We start from the raw sequence: 22,265 nt of genomic DNA, 5'->3' as shown, positions 1-22,265 counted from the left end.
AATTTGTTGTCTGTTATCTATAAGTATAATATTACGTGTCATGTTACATCATGTGAAAACATGAAACATCATCTCCTGAGGTAAGTATTAAAAAACACACACAAAAAACACACCAAAAAACACACTCTTTATCGCACACATAGCATTCTGATTATAGTCTCATTTTGAAGGAAGGATGTGAAGTGTTCAAACTGCGGTGGGAACCATATGATACCTCCATCTCCATATGATACCGATAGGAGTACCACAAAGTCTTCCTCACGTTCGCGTGACATTTCTCCTGTGAAAGCCCCACCATGAATCCACAAAACATTGTACAATGGAATTGCGGAGGTCTCAGGAAGAATTTTCATGAAATACAACTTTTGATCCAAAATTTTAAACCGTCAGCTTTTTGTCTCCAAGAAACATATCTGAAACACACAGATCTATTTGATATCCGCCAGTACAGTTCTTACCACTCGTTTTCCCCTCCTGGTGATAGGGCTACAGGAGGTTCTTCTATCCTGGTGAAGCAGAACATAATCCATAGCCCTGTTCCACTCAACACTACTCTTCAAGCTGTTGCTGTCCGTGTTACTTTGAACATAGTGTTTACATTGTGTTCACTGTATCTTCCACCTTCCTCAACTATCCGTCAATCAGATCTTCAGACTTTGTACGATCAGCTCCCGAAGCCCTGTATCATCATGGGCGATTTAAATGGTCATATTCCCCTATGGGGGAGTACTGACATAAATAATAAGGGAAAAGTCCTTGAAGATTTTATCTCAAACAATGATTTATGCATCTTCAATAATGGTAATAATACCTATCTTCATCCCGCCACTGGCACATACTCTGCCCTTGACCTTTCACTGACAGATTCAAATATTTTAAATGAATTCGAATGGTCGGTCCATGATATTCTTTGTGGAAGTGACCATTTTCCAACAATACTTACAACTATAAATCCGTCTGACGAACCACCTTCAACAAGGTGGAACTTTACAAAGGCCGATTGGTCTTTATTCCAAACACTATGTTCTGAAAAACTAAAACCCGAAAGTTTCAGGAATGTTCCTGATCCTATACAACTTTTTTCAGATATATTGAATGCTATTGGAGACGAAAGCATTCCTAAGTCCTCTGTAAACCCTCATATACGTAAACCATGGTTCGATAATAATTGTAAACAAGCTAGAAGAAATAGGAAGAAAGCTGAAAAATATTTCCGACGACATCCAACTGTCCACAATTTGAATAATGTTAAAATCACGGGCGCTAAAGCGAGACGCACCTTTAAACAGAATTAACGTGAATCCTGGAGGAACTATGTTTCAAAAATTAATTCCCGCACACCTATGTTCAAGGTGTGGAACATGGTTCAAAAGATTAAGGGCAAAGGATCTAAATCTGGAGTTCACCATCTTAAAGATGGTAATACACTTTTAACTACTAAATCCGAAATTGCCAACAAACTTGGTGACACTTTGGCAAATCATTCCTCATCATCAAACTATAATCCTCAATTTCAGAGGTTTCAAAAACAGCAGGAAAAGAAAAAAGTCAATTTTAACTCTGATAATGGTGAGGACTATAATGAAACATTTTCACTCCATGAATTATCTACTGCCCTAGGGCAATCTCATGACACTGCAGCAGGAGCCGACAACATCCACTATCAGCTCCTGAAACACTTGCCCGACTCAGGTTTGGAAACGTTACTTAGTATATTTGATGAAATATGGACAACAGGAAATTTCCCTTCTTCGTGGCACAATGCTATTATAATTCCTATTCCAAAGCCAGGACGGGATCATACAGATCATTCCAACTACCGTCCAATATCATTAACTAGCTGTGTTTGTAAAACCATGGAGCGCATGGTCAACAATCGATTAGTCTGGTACCTGGAGACCAATAACCTCCTGAGTGACATCCAGTGTGGTTTCCGAAAAAACAGAAGTACCATTGACCATTTGGTGCGTTTAGAATCATTTATAAAAAAATTCCATTGTCAACAGACAACATACTGTATCAATCTTTTTCGTTCTAGAGAAAGCATATGATACAACGTGGAAACATGGTATTTTAAAAGATTTGCATGAATTTGGATTGAGGGGCAGATTACCTCAGTTCATATCTCAATTTTTAAACAACAGACAATTTCAAGTACGAGTGGGCTCTACCCTGTCTGATCATTTTGATCAAGATCAGGGCGTCCTCAAGGCAGCATACTATTATTCACCCTTTTCATCATCAAAATTAATAGTCTCACTAAAGTATTAAACAATAGCATTGATGGTTCACTTTTTGTGGACGATTTCAACATTTCTGTTCGTGGTAATAATATGAATACAATAGAAAGACAGCTACAGCTCTGTCTTAACAAAATTCAATAATGGGCAAACGAAAACGGCTTCAAATTTTCTAAATCCAAAACAAACTGTATTCACTTTTGTCGTAAATACAAACCTCACAAGGATCTAGATTTATTTTTAGATGGTACTCCTATCAAGGTAGTAGAGGAGGCCAAATTCCTGGGCCTCATATTTGACCGTCATCTAACACTTTTACCACACATTAAATATCTCAAGGCAAAGTGCCTGAAGGCTCTCGACTTGTTGAAAGTCGTTTCAAATTCCGAGTGGGGAGGGGATCAGACCACCCTCCTTCACTTGTACAGATCATTAATACGCTCCAAACTGGACTATGGTTCCATTGTCTATGGTGGAGCCTGCAAAAGCAATTTAGAAAAATTGGACACTATACACCATCAAGGCCTAAGACTGTCTTGGAGCTTTTCGGACCTCTCCCATGGACAGTTTGTATGTGGAGGCCGATGAAACTTCACTCGAACTGCGCCGCATTAAAATTTCACTGCAATATATCATAAAATTGCATTCAATTGTGTTTTCCATCCTCAATATGAAAACCTGTTTCGAAATCTATCAAACTTGGTTCCACCACTTGGGATCAGAATTCAACCACACATCACTGCAGCTAAAATAGACTTAAATATTATATCACCCAATCGTCTTCTGTCTTCTCCTCCCTGGCAGATGGTGAAGCCAGAAGTTGACCTCACTCTAACCAATCTAAAATAGTTGGATACCAATTCTTTGGTATATCAACAATCATATAACCAATTACGCTCCAAATATAATTCTCACAGGTCCATTTTTACAGACGGGTCCAAGGATGGTGGGAAAGTTGCAAGTGCCACCATCGTTGGATCCAGAACTGTATCCTTAAGAATCCCAGATTTTAGTTCACTTTTTACTGCTGAGGCCAAAGCTATCCTAACAGCTTTGACCTATATTAAACAACAAAACCAATCTAAAAATTTCATCATCTTCTCTGATTCGTTATCTTGCCTTCAGGCACGTAAAAGTGTCTCACCATATCACCCTATTATCCTTGACATTTTAGAACTCTATAATGATCTTTCCACTAGCCAATGTGACATCGTCTTTTGCTGATTACCAAGTCATGTAGGCATAACAGGTAACTCAAAAGCCGATGCTGCAGCTAAAGCAGCTCCTGACAAACCGTTATCTCCACTTCGTATCCCGTACAGTGATTTCAAACCTACCATCAAATCTTATACTCAGGATCTTATGCAAAAGAGGTCGGACACCCAAGTAGGAAGCAATAAAATCCACGAATTGAAACCAACAATCGGTCATACCTACTTGGGTTGTCAGTCAAGACATGACGAGGTCGTTTTACGACGGTGTCGTATTGGCCACAGTCGGTTGACACACAAATATCTGCTTAAGACAGATGAGGACGAACCTCCTAAGTGTATCCCTTGTGATGAAAGGTTCACCGTCAAGCATATATTGCTTGACTGTCTGGACTTTGCAATCGCGAGGGATTCACATTATCAAAGTGTAAATCTAAAAGATCTCTTTTCCCGTATCAGCGGGCATCTCATCATTAATTACTTAAAAGAAATCGGTCTGTATAATAAATTTAAAATGTGTATGTGAATAATCAAATGCTTGTTTTTAAATTTGGTGTGATGCTTTTAGCAACTGACATTATTAAAGGCTCTGTCCAGGAGGTAAACGTAGCGTAAAAATATTGTCCCCCTGTGTGACACGTAATCCTATAGTAATTGATGTAACTATCATCAACCAGTGTTTTAAGCCAACTCATTGATGAGTATTTTTTAATATTGGCTAGTATTGTGCACAACCACCAGTGGCTAAAGTGATGACGTAAATCCTGCTAGGGTATCATGCAGGAAGCAGAAGTACTGTAAGTCCCCATGATCCCCAGCGAGGTGGTCTAGCTTTGGTTGCTGGTGGCCTATAGCCTGTTAAAACTGTATTAATGATTTTGTAATGCTCATATGTTTCATCTATTGTTTTTAAATATAGTATGCTCCAATATGTTTCATAAATTGTTTTTAAATATGTCATTGCATAAATAACTTAATTGTGTATATATTAGTTTGGTCTCGTCGCTATATGGCTGAAATACTGCCAATGCGTCGTTAAATTTTAACTCAGTCACTCTATTTGAAGATGGTGAGAGCACCATCTCAACTATGAAATTGCAGTCCTATATTTTAATATAGTGATGAGGGGTGGCTGAAAAGTTCTCAGCCTTAGATGGAGTGCATTGATGGAATTGATTGCTACTTTGTTTTCAACTCAATACTCTCTAAAGTCCACACACTTCTACCAATTGGTATAGAAGGCCTCCTCTCGTGGTGTAAAAGGTGCTCCACAGCAGATATGACTCTCATTCATGCATTACAGCCGAACCTACAACATTTGGGACACTCGGGCACAGACAATACACCGAGCTCTGAGATATAATACACCACACACACGCATGCACACACGTCGCTATGTAAGTGCAATAATCTTGGACGCGACGTTGAACCCCATTTTACCTCACCTGAGATACTATAATATTGATGCTGACGTTTGTTGACGTCAATACCAGGGGCATGTGAGCTACAGTGATGGGACAATATTGAGTATAGCTACACGATTATACCAGCAATGTTCGCAGGATTGTTAGAAATTTATTTAATCTTGACTTATTTTGAAACTATTTTAGGATATCTTCACTGATCCCTTCTTATTAGTATTGTACTTCAGTTTCAGTTTACAACCTTGGGAGATTGCGTTACTCTGTATGACATGGCTGGAGTGTTTGAATCCCGCCACATCAAAACTGAAGACATATTGAGTATTATCCAAGGAAGGGTCAAATTCACTGGAAAGGTAAAAACATGTCACCACTTTCTCCGAAGAATTGTAGTACATGGCTAGCTCTGTAAAGTGGCAATCTTCCTCAAGCACAACACAATTAGGAAAGTGAATATTGAATTAATACTTAATTATCGATCGTTATGATTTTACTAAAAAAAATTATGAAAGCTTTCATATGAATCATGTTTTTGAATGAAATATTACTTTGTAGTTTCATATGTCATTCATAACTGTTGAGATCTGTCATTCTGCACTTATTTAGATTGACTCAAAATGCAGTAATTATCTTGATAGCAAATATTTATTGTATTGAAAAAAAGGGCAACACAAGTCAACATCAGTTTTTACGCTTCGTTGTACTTCTGAACATTGCCTTCATGCTAAGATCAGTCCCGTACGATTCTGACTTGGTCATATGTGTATGAATCACTGCCAAATAGTGATGATACCAAGTGTTAAGAAAACATCAATTTGGCTCGACCTTAAATTTCAGGATGTCATGATCTCTGCATTCTGCTCGGATCAGTACCTGTGACCACAGAAGAACGACAACCATGCCGACCGGGAACGGATCCTCCTACTCCTTTGCGGGTGTTTGGATGACCAATGTAACTGTCCAGCCTCTGTGAGTTACAGCACAATATCGCAGACTCCAGAGACTATTATCATCCCAGAATCCTGGTACTCTCTACCAGGTATTTACTTGGTAAGGCATGTTCCTGACTGCCATGGTATCCACGCGGTACTCAAGACAGTCTGTCATGCTCTGTGCTACATGCTGACACTCATGCTACTGTCACAGGATGAACAGGCTCAGAAGAATCCCCAAGCCAAGATCCTCCTCCTCTATTGCCACTGAACAGCACACATGAGAAGACAACAACAGCTTGTCATCAAGATAGAATCTCCCATGCTTTACCAAGTTGAGATTCCCGACAGTCGCAGTCTCCACATGGTCCTCAAGACAGTCAGTCTGCAGGTAATCCCATGGGGCCCAGACTCTCTGCCAACCATGCGGGGATCACTGTGGCCACCACATGGTTCCCGCATGGACTATGCGAGCAACAAGTTGCCTACCATTACAGGATCACCCCAGCCTCCGCACAGATCCTACTCCAACCCTGCACAGGCTTCACAGAAACATACATTATCCACAGTCACCATTGGCAACCGTAGCGGGCCATCAGCCTACAGGTTCCGTTAGCCACAACATGACAGGACCCATGTAGTACTATAATGAGTCCTGGTCAGGGTTGGATGATGAACCACACAGGGTCCACATTGACTCCATAGACCACTCGTCGTCATACCTCCTTTCCACGATGCTAAAGATTCGAAGTCAGATTTCTTGGTAGAATATTTTATTATACTACCTCACTTCCATTTATTAACCCTGAGGTAGACACAAGGCGGGACAGACAGCAAGACAACAGGCAGTAGCCAGGATAGCAACTCCCAAGCTGTACCTGGTGAATCCTGACCACCACGGTCACCATGTGACCATGGACAAGCATGATGTGAACCCATTCGCTCCTGGGAGCCAGGACACTCCTTCCCCCACGTCTCTAAGGCACCTAACCAGCCTCGGCCGCCCCCCAGCTTCTCCATCAGCATGTTGGAAGAAGCCGGCCATGACTACGCTATCGACTGAGCTCAAACAGTACAAAGAACAATAGGCCTAGAAGAATCCCCTACCAAGAGGCTGTATAGGGGACGGGTCTGGTCCATCTTTCACCAACAGCAAAGCCGCACGAACACCTGACGGTGCACACTACAAAGCCACAACAAGCAGTCGCCAGTCCAAGTTAGATGTATCAAACCCAAAACGTTCGGATTAAACCCCAGTCATCAGTAGAGATGCTAAGCTTGCCGTCAACAACCCTATTAGTGACGCCAGCATGACAGCACAGCCTCCACGTGCTCATAGCATACCAGAGTCTTTGTCACCACTGGATAACAAACTGCACGGGAACAGCCAGGGTCCCATGGGCCTTTCCAACACCACCCGTCATCATCCCTCCCTCCAAGGTTGCCATGCCCCGGGTCTGTCATTTCATGTTCACCATGTTTGGAGACTTGTCATAGATAACAGCTTCCAATTTGTTTAGACGGGTATGAATCCTGCTTCGTCTGAATTGAGCACCGTCCTGTGCATGAACTCTGTAAGCATCATTTTCAAGACAGTCTATCACTTTACCCAGAACCCACCTACCATTATCCTTCCTCTGGAAATATACATTCTGTCCAATTGACAGGAATGGCAAGTCATGAGCTGTTTTGTTGTAGTATTTCCATACACTCTCCTTTCTCTGTTGCTGTTTATGCTTGACGTCATCATTTCCAACTTTTTGCTCTTGTGTTGGAAGTAGTGTTCTTGTCTGTCAGCCAAACATCATTTGACAGGGACTAAGTCCTGTATCCTGACTAGGTGTGTTTCTCTGTTCCATTAGAACTTCAAATTGATCCTAACCATTTTCAAACATATCAGCATCATGTGTTTCATGACTATATCCGCAGACTCTGCCTTTCCATTTGTCATTGATAAGAGGTGATGAAGTGTTGTGTGAGATTTACCACTTCTTGATAAACTGTTCACATTCACCAGATGTGAAATGGTGTCCACCGTCAGACACAATGGTTTCTGGAATCCCAAATCAGGCAAACTGTTTCTTGAGAATCACAACTACCACACTGGAAGTTGTTCTCTTGTGATAGTCAACTTCTATAAAGTTTTAGTAATAGTCGACCGAGATCAGGTACCGTCTACCTTTGATTTCGAAGAGATCAAGTCCGATCTTCATCCAGGGAGCATCACCATCCGTGTGCTGTTTCAGAAGTGGTTTGGTAGTACGAGCTGCCATTTCCTGACAGGCTTCACAACTTTGAGCCAATTGTTTCAGTTCTTGGGTCAATCTGGGCCAATACACCATTCCTCTCACCTGTCGAATCATCAGTTCCGCTGTGCGACTTGTGAAGTTTCTGCTTGATGTCAGGACATAACTTCTTAGGGATGACAATTGCCTCTCCCTTAACAATGACATCTCTCTCATTAAAATATGGTGTACAAACTTATTGTACTTGGCCCTTACTATTCGGCCAGCCTGATGTGATGACTGCGATCAGTATTTGCAGATTTTCAACTTCAGGATTTGCCCGTTGCCTGGAATCATTGATGTTGTCATTCACCTTGATGTTTATGATTCTTGGTCGATACTCGTCATCAGTGAGATACGCTCTATTCAGAGTATCAGCTATCACAAGTGATGTACCTTTCTTGTAACTGAAGTCAAGATCGTAGCGATGTAGTTTCATCATGTTCTCCTGGAGTCTACGAGGAGCATTACTCAGGGGTTTTCATAGGATTACTTCTAGTGACTTGTGATCATTCTCGACGATTACCTTGCATCATCAGAGGAATCATCATTGATGTCGCTAACTTCTGCACCAACAGTTCTCACATTCTTGGTTTTGCAACAGTTTGCAAAATGGTTTTGTCTTTTACATTTTGAACTGGTCAAAGGATGATTGTTTGATCAGAATATGCAAGTTTTCCCATTTTCCTTTCTTTTGTTTGATTTAGTTTTAGGTGGCTAAGGTTTTGATTTGATTTTGTTCAGTTTACTGTCTTTATTTGGTTCTTTCATGACATTTGCCTGTTTGGACTGACATATGTTAATAGCTTTCTTCAGATATAGGTTGTCATCTGGCAAGAGAAGTTGTTAAGTTTTTCCGGACATGCTGAACACTATCTTGACACGGATCAATCGTTCTTCTTTATCACCATAGTGCCGTCATAAATCGAAGTTCAGTGACAACTTGATTCAAAGATTCAAAATATGGAGCTGTCAGGAACTAGTAGGATTCTACCACTTCGTTTTGACGAGGGTTACAATAGTCCTTAATCACCGCAAACACATACTGGGGATCATCCTTATCTCTTTCACACCATTCAAAATGTTCATAAGCTTTCAAGAGAGCCTCAATTCCAAGATTGATAATAGTTCCCACTTGAGCTTCAGGTACTGTTTAAGCACAGTCAGATGCTGTCATATAGAAGTCAATATGACGTTTCCAGATCCTAAAATTCTCAGCGAGATTACCAGCATGCAAGTTCAGTTCAGGAGGTAATCTGAGATTGGTATTAATAACCAGTCGTGCAGGCGGAGCATTTACGTTTCAAGTAACAGTGGACTGGTCTGACACTGTGTAAAATATTCCGGAAGCTAGTTAGTGTATATATAAGGGGACAAGAGCATGCTTCTCGCATCTCTCACATTTCATTTCACAATTCGTTGGATATTACATCAAGAGAGGCTTTCATGTTAAGATCACCCCAGATTCCCTGCCTTGGCCATCTTTTAAGTTTGACCACTGTCACCACTGGGTGAATATACATCATTATCACTGACTTTTGACCACTGCCATCATTCTATATAATGCCATTTAATATAGTACTACAACTCTAATGTTTTCTGGCATCGTCATTGCAGTTCAGTAATTTGTGTTGATTTGTAAATGTAGTTAATTTTGTAATAAAATTGTTAATTGTATACCATTTGTTTGTTGGATGTTGGTTTCACAATTTTACGTACAGACTTCTGGGTTAACATAGTGTTTCCATTTGGGAATCAACACATAACACAGCAGCTCCTATATCAGATATGCTCAAGAGCTGTCTGCAATCTGTCAAGAAGGATGGTTGTGTCTGAACCTGTGACAGCAACAAAAGACCTTAATGACAAGCTCGACAAGTCAATATACAATGGAACATTTCCAAGTATCAACATTTAATATTGGTGGCAAAAGCTTTCCAATCCAAATGCCCTAAGGAGCCTTTGGAGAGCCTGCTGGGAAGAAAATAATGACGTCACGGAAGGATTCATTTCTATTAAAGACTATTAGGGATTATTTTTCAATCTTTCAACATAACACTCATGTCTGCTTCTTTTGTCATACACTGAACATTGGACGCAAATCACATCTGAGTCTGACCATTGGATTCTCGATGTAATTTCAGAGGGGAAACAGGCTACATCTTCAACATCACTTTCTCCTTGTATCCTGCCCAGTAGACATAAGATTCAGTACTATCAATTTGATTACAAGCGACCGACATAATTGATGCTGATTGTCCGGGAATCCCATTGACATGATATATCTATGAATATATTGATTCATGCACCTCCTTACTTATCTAATACCGACACCATTATAAGTGGGAGTGACGATTGATGACATTCATCGGAAATTAAAAAATACATTAAGAGATTGTTCCATATGCAACAATAGGTTTTTATTTACAAGCATAAAATCCATGAAAAACAAATAGTGTATGCACCATAGCGTGGAGTTTTCTATACCACAGGCATATTCAAGTCCATTACACAGTGATTTGAGATCACTGATTTGGTTGTCAAGTGTGGCAGGGACTTGTTGAAAATCTAAAACTTCAGTTTTAGTGTTAGTGCAGCCCATATACAGGAATTTGGCAATGATGTAATAAAGGTAGTGTTCTTTGAATTATCAACTATGACAACCATTGTTCCTATGTTTGTGGTTTTGAACCCCAGTTCACCCCGAACATGTTTCAAGATTAGTCAGCACCATACCTGTAGTGAATACATGAATACATGACACTTTTTATGGAGAACAAATCCTTTTGTTTTTTGTAACAATGTTTAGATTTACCTCTTGCCCCTTCATCAGGTGAAACTTCTAATTTTCTAATTGCTTATCAAAGACGTCAAAGTGGTAAATAACCTGCATCCTTTCAGGCTTTCCTCCCACATTAAACTGACACGCTGTGATATAACTGGAATACTGTTCAAAGTGGCATTATGCCCAGCTCACTTACTCAATCACTACGTTGTAAAAGTTCCAACTTTGTTTTCACCACAAATGTGCGCAGACATCAGCAACTACAAGCCATGAATGGAGCGGCTTAACGAGTTGGTTGGATAACATAACATCGTTTTCGAATGCTTGAGGTGTGAAATGGCGTCACTGCAGGATGAGCATGGCGAGAAAAGAGCAACAATGGTCATTTTTTTAGCCACTGGTGTACATGTTATAAAACTGTTCAAGGATTGCTGTGTCCAGTGACAGCCATACCAGCACCCGCCTCCAACAACTTTGTTGTTGCTGTGGCACAGACAGTGGTTTTCATATGTTTGGCAATACCCAAGGATCAGTTGAGGTCATCTTTACATATTTCTTCCCAGGGAATAGTCCATGTTTAAAGAAATAATTTCACCAATTTTCAATAATCATTTTATTGATATGGATGCGTCATCTTGATTGACAGTGATGACAGAACGATTCTACAAAGGATTTGTTAGATCAAGGGGACCCCAATAAGGTGGTCTTGCTTTGTTAGGTCAAGGGGACCCCAGTAAGGGGGTCTAGCTTTGTTAGATCAAGGGGACCCAAATAAGGTGGTCAAGCTTTGTTAGATCAAGGGGACCTCAGGAAGAAAGTATTTCCTTGTTAGACCAAGGGGACCCCAGTTAGGTGGTCTAGCTTTGGTTGTTAGTGGTCTATAGCTTGTATTTTGATAGTATAAAAAGTGACATTGATGCATGTGTAGATTAGACTCTTTGAATATTTGTAATGGTTAGTTTTTAATCTATCTATCTAGTGTGTGATATCTTGCTAAGGTAAAGTACAGTCAGTTCCTTTAATCTTAGTGAAGCATCTTAGAATACACTATTAATTCATTGTTGAAAGGATAAGAAGCATTGTCCCCTGCCTGTATAATCACCATAGTACCAAATATGAACACAATCCAGCAATTAGTTCTTGAGATATTGTGGCAACACTGTTTTCCAACTCCAAAGCAGATTTGCCTGCTGTGACCTTGGGAAATGGGGTCAAGGTCATCAAAACCGACTGGTGTCTGCGGTGTCTGTATATACACCGTAGTTCCAAATATGAAGACAATCCAGCGATTAGTTCTTGAGATATCGCGGCAACATCGTTTTCAAACTCCAAAAGCAGATTTGCCTGCTGTGACCTTAAAAATGGGGTCAAGGTCACCAAAACCGACTGGTGTCTGCGGAGTCTGTATATACACCATGGTTCCAAATATGAAGACAATCCAGTGTTTAGTGCTTGAGATATCGCGGCAACACCCTTTTCCAACTCCAAAAGCAGATTTGCCTGCTGTGATCTTGAAAATGAGGTCAAGGTCACCAAAACCAACTGGTGTCTGCGGAGTCTGTATATACACCATAGTTCCAAATATGAAGACAATCCAGTGTTTAGTTCTTGAGATATCGAGGCAACAAAGGTGGGACGTACGGACGTACGTACGGACGGTCGTGAATACTATACAGTTATATAACATATATTGTTTTGATAAGTTAGGTTCTGAAGACTTAGAACTAGATACCTTGATGGTTCCATGTAATGGTGAGCTTAAATTTGGTTGATGTATGAAGAACTTTAGAACATAGCACCCTCCAAAGCTTTGGATTTCCTTTTAATTTCAGATTGATGATTTTATGAATCCCACACCGCCAGCCACTTCAGAAGCACAAAACAATGTGTCATGTCTGGTTCTTGTTTTGAAGCCAGGAATGGAACTTCCTGTGCACTTAAAGAGAATCATTGAACAAATTCATAAGACTGCCGGTGAAGGAGGTACGTACAGAATATTTGTTTTAACAATTTATTGATATTTTAACTGTCAGGCATGAGTGGAGAATATAATTTATTCTTCCACAATCTATTTGTGACACAGTGGACTGTAAAACTCTTCACACTATGGAGAAAAAAATAAGTAAACACTGTAAAACATAAAAAAACAAACTAGAATGGTTATTTGCTCACCGTGACAGTCAGTGTGGGTGCATGTAAATGGACTTTTCATGCTAAATAAGAGGCACTTGAACACCACCATGAACTAGCGACCAACTGTTGAGCTGTTGGTCAGTTGGTCTGGCTTCTGTAGGAGTATATCTCCACTGTGAAGGACTTGTAACTTCCTGGATTTGACCTACCCTGTTGGCTATGAAAGATTTAAAAATTCTGCTGTTATTTCTAATCCAGCAGAACAAGTTCATGTTGTCTTACTAGAAGACCACCTTTTTAAGGTCAACATCAAAGGCTTCCATGATATTCTGTGTCGATCATAGACCTAGAATCGCTGGCATTAACTCTATTCTGGGAATACTGATAGCTTTCATGCATCAACTAAGTCAGTGAGCCTGACCACCCATCCCATTAGTCGCCTTTTATTACAAGCATCGTCACCTTTTACAGCAAGAATTTGTTGCTGAAGACCTATTCTACCCCAGATCTTCATATGCAATCTGTGAGGCATCAACATAGGTATGCAAAGTCAGAGAGCTGATGGGCCAATAACTCCAAATACCACACTGCTGAATTCAGGATTTCTTATCATATCCACTGAAGCAAAGCAAACCATCAAAAAACTCACTTTGCAACTTTGGTCCTGCATGCATTGCTTCTTTTAAAGAGAGATCATTGTGTTTATCTAAGCATCAAACACAATACGAACCTTTGTGGTACTCCATGAGGTCATAAAATGGGAAAGTGAGGAAGATAACACTTTGTTTTACTGAATGGCTCATCATGTGGAACTTAGCGAATGTATCCTTTTTGACAGGTACTCACAAATAATGCCTTCGTAGGCCTTGGCTATTTCTGTTTTTTTGTCAACATTCTTTCAGTGTGTGAAGACATTTAACAGCCATGTGATACCTTGATCAGACAAGCGACCTATGCATGTCCATCCAAATGGAGTTAGTCTCTTAATGACTGGTGCAAATCGAAATAATTCCTACGAATCCTTAACCTCTATTGCATCATGGCCATAAATCCTGTATTGTCCACTATAGACACTATAGACACTATAGACACACTATAACGAAATCGTCAGATTTTCAACAGAAGTCCTCTTCATTGTCAACTACACACAACAAGTTGTTCCCCTAATAACACATGTAGGTCTTCAGCTCATCTGTGCAAAAAGGGGGGGGGGGGGGGACAACGTCATTTCTTCCCTGTGTGTGAGTCAACACCTGTTTTTTTGTTATCATCTAGCACCTGGTATAAGGTAGTCACACTCTTTTATTAATTTCGTCAGAAATATTATTACAATCTGGATGGACAACGTGCGTAAACTAGGGTTTGTTTTTGTGTATTTCTCACGATGGCATCCTCCTCTTCCCTGCTGACATGCCAGAAGTGTGGCCAGTTCAGGATAAACTGGAGATCCACATAACTTCTGTTGGAAGTGTAGGGAGACTTCATGTTCGGCAGAGGCGAGATGTGACTTGTGTCATGAAGTTAGACGCCTCCATGCTCAAGGCGAAGCACAAGGAAGCTGCGAAGAAGAAAGTCCACTCAATCTTATCGGCCCCTGCAGAGACGATCTCTAGGCCTTCAACCCCTTCAACTCCCAAATTAGCTCAAGCATTGGGTTCTCAAATCAGCATGCTGGAGAGACTTTTCGCCCAACAACAGGCCTCCATCGAAGATATAATTAACACCCATCTGGTGGACATCAGTTCAGAGGTAGCTAAAGAAGTGGCAGGCTAAGAAGTCTTCCCCGGCCATGAGGCCAGACGGGGTTAAGCAATCATCAAAGCCTAGGCTATCAAGGAAGTCCAGCACACCCATATCTCGAGACGACCAGGGAAGTGGCAAGAATGCCTTACCCCAGAGCCGACCAGCTGAGCCGTCAAAGAAACCGCATGGGCAGCATGGACCGAACTGAATCGTCTGCTACAGTCACTAGAGCAAGCCAGTCCCGCACAGGCTCCATAGGCATGGCTAGACAAGCCAAAGGTTCCTGCACACACCTGGGGCGTCACAATGAGAGAGCGCAGATCAACCGGTCACGTCACCTCCGTGGGAGTATGGACCGGCGTTGTCCTTTTTAGACATGATAGAATCAATATATCACTACATACCGACCACCCAGCCACAGAATGAACAGTCGCCTCCTCTGGAGATGCTCAAGTATGCCGGAAGCCATGCTCCGTCTTCGTCATCCCACATCCACCGTACTTTACCATGGCCAAGTTACCTCCAGGATCCTAGACCAAATGAGTTACACACGTGCAGAAGGTCCGTCACAATGATCAGCTTCCACTTCCGACTATGAGGAAGAAGCTGCATCAGACACATGTATCACAGCCACTGGATGACTAGTTCAGCAAGCTGGGTAAAGTCACATCACTGACGGTCTTTAACAACAAGCTGGGCACGATCCTAGACGAGGTCAGACAGGACACGACAGAAAGATTTCAAGTGTCTATCATCAACCTTGCAGTCAAAGCACATGGACCACAGCACCCGCCCAAAGAGCATGAGAACCAGCCAGGGATTCCTCTTTCCATGAACCACCATGAAAGAAGTATATATAATCCCATCAGGAAAAGAAGAATCCTACCAGGCATCACGGCATTATGACAAGCCAGACTCTTTTTCTGAACTCAGACTCCAAACGCCATGGATCTGGCCATAGAGGTTCGGAGGTTGCGGGGATAGAAGATGATTTGTTACTCCCCCCTCCAGGTCGCAGATCCTATCAAACTAGTTTGGATTACGATACATGACTCCCGCCATTCAACATAACAGGGTCCAGTGGGAGGGCATCTTTTGTCATACGCAGCAAATTGGAAACACATTACGGCCGACAACTTTTTAGACGTTATACATCATTGGTACAAGATACATTTTCTCAAGCGCCCTCAAATTGTATCCCATCTGGAGGGACACAGGTTTCACCTGAAAGGTGCGAAACTGGATGCAGCTGACCTTGCCATCAAGACCCTCCTCACCAAACGGGCCATTCGGAGATTGAGTATAGACCTCAAAATGCTCAACAAGAAGTACATGGTCCCACCACCACGATTTCAGTTTGAATAAGTCAGGAAACTACGTTCTTCACTTCGGTGAGTGAGTGAGTATGGTTTTACACCGCTTTTAGCAATATTTCAGCAATATCACAGCTGGGGACACCAGAAATGGGCTTCACACATTGTACCCATGATGGGAATCGAATCCGGGTCTTCAGCTTGATGAGCGAAGGCTTTAACCACCAGGCTACCTGACCGCCCCTTCTTCACTCGGAACAGGATATTGGGTCATCAGCCTTGACCTTCAGGATGCATATCGCCATGTGCCAATCCACCGCTCATCACGAAAGTAACTCCATTTCGCAGCAAACGACCGTTGGTACAAGTTCTGGGTCCTACTGTCTGGCATATCAGTAACCCTTTGGTTTTTCACCAGGATAATGGTGCCGGTCATCAACTTCGCCCATTTACAGATGGTACGACTTCATGGATACCTAGACAATTTCCTGGCCGTCAATCAGGAACACACCCAGCTTCTTCAGGATGTGACATTCCTAACCCAACTTATGTCTTATCTTGGTTTCCTTAGCCATCCGACCAAGTCAGAGATTTATCCGGGACAAAACATAGCCTACATCGGGGCCAGATTTCTTCTACATACAGGATATCTTTGCCCCCCGGAGGACTGGTTAAACAAGTCCATAGCCATGATCAACTCAGTCCAAGACCAACCTACCAGATTGATCAGATGGTGCTTGTCTCTCATGGGAACGCTGTCCACTCTACAAAATATGACTCACAGAGGAAGATTACAATTACACTCGCTACAGAATTGGATCAACTCCCTACGATCTCAGACCCTGGATACACAGGTACTCATACCTCCCCACCTGAGCCAAGATCTAACCTCGTGAACTTGACGAGATCATGTAATGAGGGGGATTCATCTCAGACTACATGCTCTCAAACACAACCCGTTCACAGATGCATCAGATTCAGGTTGGGGAGCTCACATGAATGACCTCCAAGTTCAGGGTTGATGGTCGAGGTGGAAACAGCTCTACACATAAACTGCAGAGAGATTAAAGCAATCTATTATGTTCTCCAGACGTGGAAAGATCGCCTCATCAAATCATCCATCCTGATTGCCACAGACAACACGACAGTGGTGGCCTTCATTCAGAAGCAAGGCGGAACCAAATTCAGTTCGCTGATGACGCAAACTACTCAGCTATTTGCCTTCGCCAACTCATTCACCTGCCGGATAGAAGCAAGACATATTCCAGGCAAACTGAACACACTAGGGGGCAGCCTATCCCGGAGGGGGAGGAATGTACCTACAGAGTGGACTGTTTGCACAGACGCTTTTACCTGGATAACCTCCGTTTTGGACAGCCCGCATCTGGACCTCTTTGCGACCTGTCTCAACCATCAACTGAAGATTTCGTAATAGTGTGTCTGCAGCCAAAATACAGGATTTAAGGCTATGATGAGGTAGTATTCTTAGAATTATTAACAATGATAACAATTGTTTGATGGTTGACACCAATAAGCAAATCAACCTTGCAAATTTCGTATGGAATGGTATATTTATTTTGCAAATATGTCCATTTGTTTCCATGCTTTTGCCATTCAATCTCTTTCAAAGTACCAGCCACAGCATAAGTTGTCATTGCCGACATCTGCACACTAAGGACACCACTGATACTTCCAAGCTCAAATTCTACTGGTTTTGTCTCAAGCGATTATGTGCGACTGTTTAGAACATTTGCAACGTCTTCTGTAGTTCACCCTGTAAACCAAACTCAGGGGCAATGTCAGCGTTGATGTATGACTTTGTGCTCGCATCATCCAACATGGTACTGAAATGCTCTCAGTCCTATTTTTAATACCATTTGAACTGTGTGAAGAACTATCAAAGTATTGGACATTGGTGGCATTGTTGCATGATCTCTTTCAGTTTCATCATGTTTTTGAGATTTTGTGTGTCCTGTATCGTGACCCAAACTAACAGAACTCATCAACTTTGGTTCAGTGTTATTTCTGTCTTTGTAGGCACAAGTATATTTGTCAAGGAACTCATTCTTTATGGAGTTTTCATATGTAATAATCTGTTCTGGTCCTTTGAACAACCCGATATACTACCTTCTTTGAGTGGCATTTAGAAGTTGGAGTGATGAAGTAAGACGAGTTCTATGGATGAACAACTTCTTTATTACAATTAGTGCGACGTTTCGGTGTAGATCCTAACACCTTTATCAAGCAAGTGATGGATAGGGCTAAACAACATAGGTATATAAAACACTCATTGACATCTAAGTTGTTACAGACAGACAGACAGACAGAAGTTTATTCAATATTTTAGGCCATATGACCTATAGTACAGTAGTGGTTTTATGTATCAACATTGTACAGTCACGCGTAGGTAATAATAAGTTTACATAAAATATTAACGTCTAATTTCAAACATCTTCTTCAGGAATATTGACAGAGATGATATTGTATTTGCATTGCAGGAGTTTAACAAATTTTCCATCCATTGTTCATCTTTGTACATAGTTGAAATCACAGGGAGGTATCTATTTCTAAGAAACTGATAATATTTACAAATGAGAAGTACATGAAACTCGACCTCAACATAGACTTCATTACAATAACGGCATAAACTACTTTCTTTATCTTGTACATTTTTCTTTCTGACATTGTTAACATTAAAATTATGTAATGATATACGTAATTTACACAAAGATCTTCTCAAAGTTCTATCCTGAAGTACAGATACATATTTTTCAGGAACAAGTAAAGATTTTATATTCGTATAATGGCATAAAAACCTTTTCATCCAAGGCTTTTAACATATTATAACAATGAAGAGAAAATCTATTTGAAATCATACGAAGTAGCTTTATCCAATATTTAACTGCCCGTAGCTGGGATGAAACAAAATGACTGGTACGACCAGTTTCTCCTAGAATGGCTTTGTTAGAGGCATATTTACCTACACCTAAAAAACGTTTAAAGTACATGGCATGATTTTTTTCTATGGAATCATTATAATGACATCCCCATATTTCTGAACCATACAGCAGAATTGGTGCTATTTTTCTGTCAAAAATGGCCGAAACAACTCGGAAAGATATAAATTTGTTTTCTTTAAAAACTCTATAGACAGGATTCAAGGCTTTAGATGCTTGCAGAGCCAACTGCTTACAAGCTGTTGACCATGCTAATCGAGAAGATACAGTCAATCCTAAATATTTATAATATGAAACAATATTACAATACGTCCATTTTTCAATTGTATTTAGAATACCACCTTTTCTGAAAACAATAACATTTGGCTTTTTTCAAATTTACTTCAAGGCCCCATTTCTCACAATATAGTTGGAGAACATTTAGGTGTTTCTGGAGGCCACTAACTGAAAATGATAATAAAGCAATATCATCAGCAAATAGTAACAGCATTATATCAATTATATCCTGTGACACAAAAACTCCGTAATCACATTCATGATACATTTCAGTTACAAGTTCATTTATGAAAAATATAAATAGGACAGGGCTGAGTACACAACCCTGCCTTACACCAGCTGAAGTTCTGAAACATTCAGTGATTCCTTTATCTGTCTTCATACATGCTTTAACTGATGAGTACATGCTCTGTAGAACATTTGACAATTTGCCTGTTAATCCTTTAGTAATTAATAAAAAACATCATTTTCTTTCTATCCACATAATGAAAAGCCTTTTTGAAATCGATAAAGGAACAATAAAAACGGCCCTTTGGTTTGATAAGCTATTTTGTACACAAAGATTGAAGAATAAATATATTGTCTGATGGAGAATAGTTGGGTCTAAATCCAGCTTGGGATTCTGATAACAGGTCATTCACATCTAACCATGTTCTAATACGTTTTTCAATTACAACAGAAAACAATTTGCCAGTCACATTTAAGAGAGAAATACCTCGGTAGTTGCTTGGATCAGATATGTTTCCAGATTCATGTAGAGAAATAATCATTCCTATATTCCAGGAGTCTGGAAAAACACCAGTATCTAGAATTTTATAAAAAAAAACTGCCTAAGATACGGCTTTATGAAATTTGTTATACTTTTCAGATATTCAGGGGGTATACCATCCTCACCGGCTGCTTTACCAACTTTTAACCAATTTAAAGCTTGTTTAATTTCTTTTTCAGTAATTTCACCTGATAGGAGCTGGTCAGTAAAAGGCATATAATTACAATGTTGACATGAATGGGAATCTAAAAAATCCTGAACTGATTTATCAAATTCATTTACATCTCTGTTAAAATCGGGATTTAATAAATTCTTAAAATATCTAAACCAAGTGTCAGGGGTTATATCACCTTGTCTTGCGTTACTTCTCAAATAGTGCTTTAAAGTATTCCAGAACTCTTTACAATCACTCATATTTGCAGCCTCGGTTATTTTTTTACTCATATGTTTTTTATACTTATTTTGTTTAGTTTTACACTTCTTTCTGAATTCAGTTTTTGCACATAAATAGTCTTTTAAGTTTGAGTCACTCTTGAATGACTTAGTAGCATGTATTTCTTAGATTTAAGTTGACAGCACTCCCATGCATCAAACCATAACGGTTGCTCTTCAAAGGTTTTATTTCTAGACCATCTACAGACTGCCCCCGCCTTTTCCCCACAGTAGATCAGTATATCAGCTAATTTCCTAACTGCAGCAGTTATGTCAGTTTGCAAAACAGAAATAAAATCGTCATACATTCTACTGCTTTCTCTGCTAAAAACATATTCTTGATATGCTGGTATTCTGTCCATAGGAAGCCTATATTTAGGAACAGGAGTGAGGGTAGTACCAACAGTGTTCTCTGTAGCTTGCTTATTCTGGAACTCTGACGTGAAGACATGTTCCATATTACATAGAACCGGCAAGTGGTCAGACTCGGTTCTGTTAAGAACCACCAAATCAATAACCCTAGAGAAAACCTCAGATGATACAATAAAGTAGTCAACAGTACTACACCCAGTATGGGAAACAAAAGTAAAATCTCCATTTCTATCAGATGAAGATCAACCATTTACAATATGGATACCTAATATTTTACATAGGTCTAGCAATGATCTACCAACATTATTGATTTGTGTATCACATGACGCACGGGGTAAAGAGAAATTATCAGATTTATGGTCTTTATTAATAGGTAAATAGTCAGTCTCATCATTCATGATAAAATCCTCTTCACTTCCTGTTCTAGCATTGAAATCACCACGTAAGATGAATGTAATCCCCTCCCCATAGTCATGGATTATTTGACAGAGCTGCTCTTCCAACTTGTCAATTTCAGTTCCATCTTCATTAACATAGACAGGAGAATGTTCAGGGGGAATATCGATGAAAATCAGGAATAATTGCAGAGAAGAGGTTGGGTTTGTCAATCTAAAAAAAAGGGCATTATCCCACTGGCAGTAAACTTGTTTGTACTGTGACGATAGATATTTCTGTATGCATACAGCTATGCCACCTGAAAACCGACCTTTAGTTGCAGATCTTTTGGCATTACAGACAAATACATCATACTCATTAAATATGTTTAGCAAGATATCTAATGCATCAGTACACATTGTTTCTAAGAAACAGAAGATATTACACTGTTTGCAGAATGTTATGAACTCAGAATACTTAACTTTTGATTTCAAGCCATGGATGTCCCAGATACAAATACCAGTACTGCGGTTAGGATATTCCAGGGTAACATTATCAGTAGCAGATGTGTTTGTCAGACCCTTTGATATACTGGGATCAGTTTTAGATATACTGTCACTGTTTGTTTTTGTGTCAGGCGGATATGTATTTACCACTGGTAAGGAATCCGAGGATGTGTGGGTGGTAATATTGTGGCATCTCAAGTTGTCAGTCACATTAAAGTCAGATTGAATAGAGGAATTGTATTAATCAAGATCCTGGCCAACAACCAATCAGACTACAAAATCAGAAAACTCCTAGAAGCCATCTACATCAAAAGGATCCAGCCAGCAATGAACAGAGAACGAGGCTATTACATCCCGCCTGCTTACCATCACCTAATTGCTAAATCCCTTTGTCCATCATCCTGAATTAATACATCATCATCTCCATCAGTCTGCTTGTTTACCCTGCTTGTATACTCTGTGTTCATTAGTCATCCACTGGCTTCCAATTAGCTTAATCACCTCTCTGTGTCCAT

The 22,265-nt window shown here is 40.3% G+C and overlaps 1 protein-coding gene across 1 annotated transcript in view; it reads left to right on the top strand.

Annotated features, from left to right (window-relative positions):
- LOC124119557 overlaps positions 1-22,265 on the top strand; it is a 128,338-nt gene that overhangs the window by 92,143 nt on the left and 13,930 nt on the right. The window contains exons 6-7 of the mRNA XM_046482111.2: positions 5,103-5,228; positions 12,707-12,857. Of these exons, the coding sequence (XP_046338067.1) occupies positions 5,103-5,228; positions 12,707-12,857 (277 nt within the window). The remainder of the gene's footprint in view (positions 1-5,102; positions 5,229-12,706; positions 12,858-22,265) is intronic.

This window comes from Haliotis rufescens, unplaced genomic scaffold (genome assembly GCF_023055435.1).
Source record: "Haliotis rufescens isolate VD_foot unplaced genomic scaffold, xgHalRufe1.0.p SCAF_16, whole genome shotgun sequence".
In the NCBI taxonomy this organism is placed as follows: domain Eukaryota; kingdom Metazoa; phylum Mollusca; class Gastropoda; order Lepetellida; family Haliotidae; genus Haliotis; species Haliotis rufescens.
This window is presented reverse-complemented; position numbering and strand designations above follow the sequence as displayed.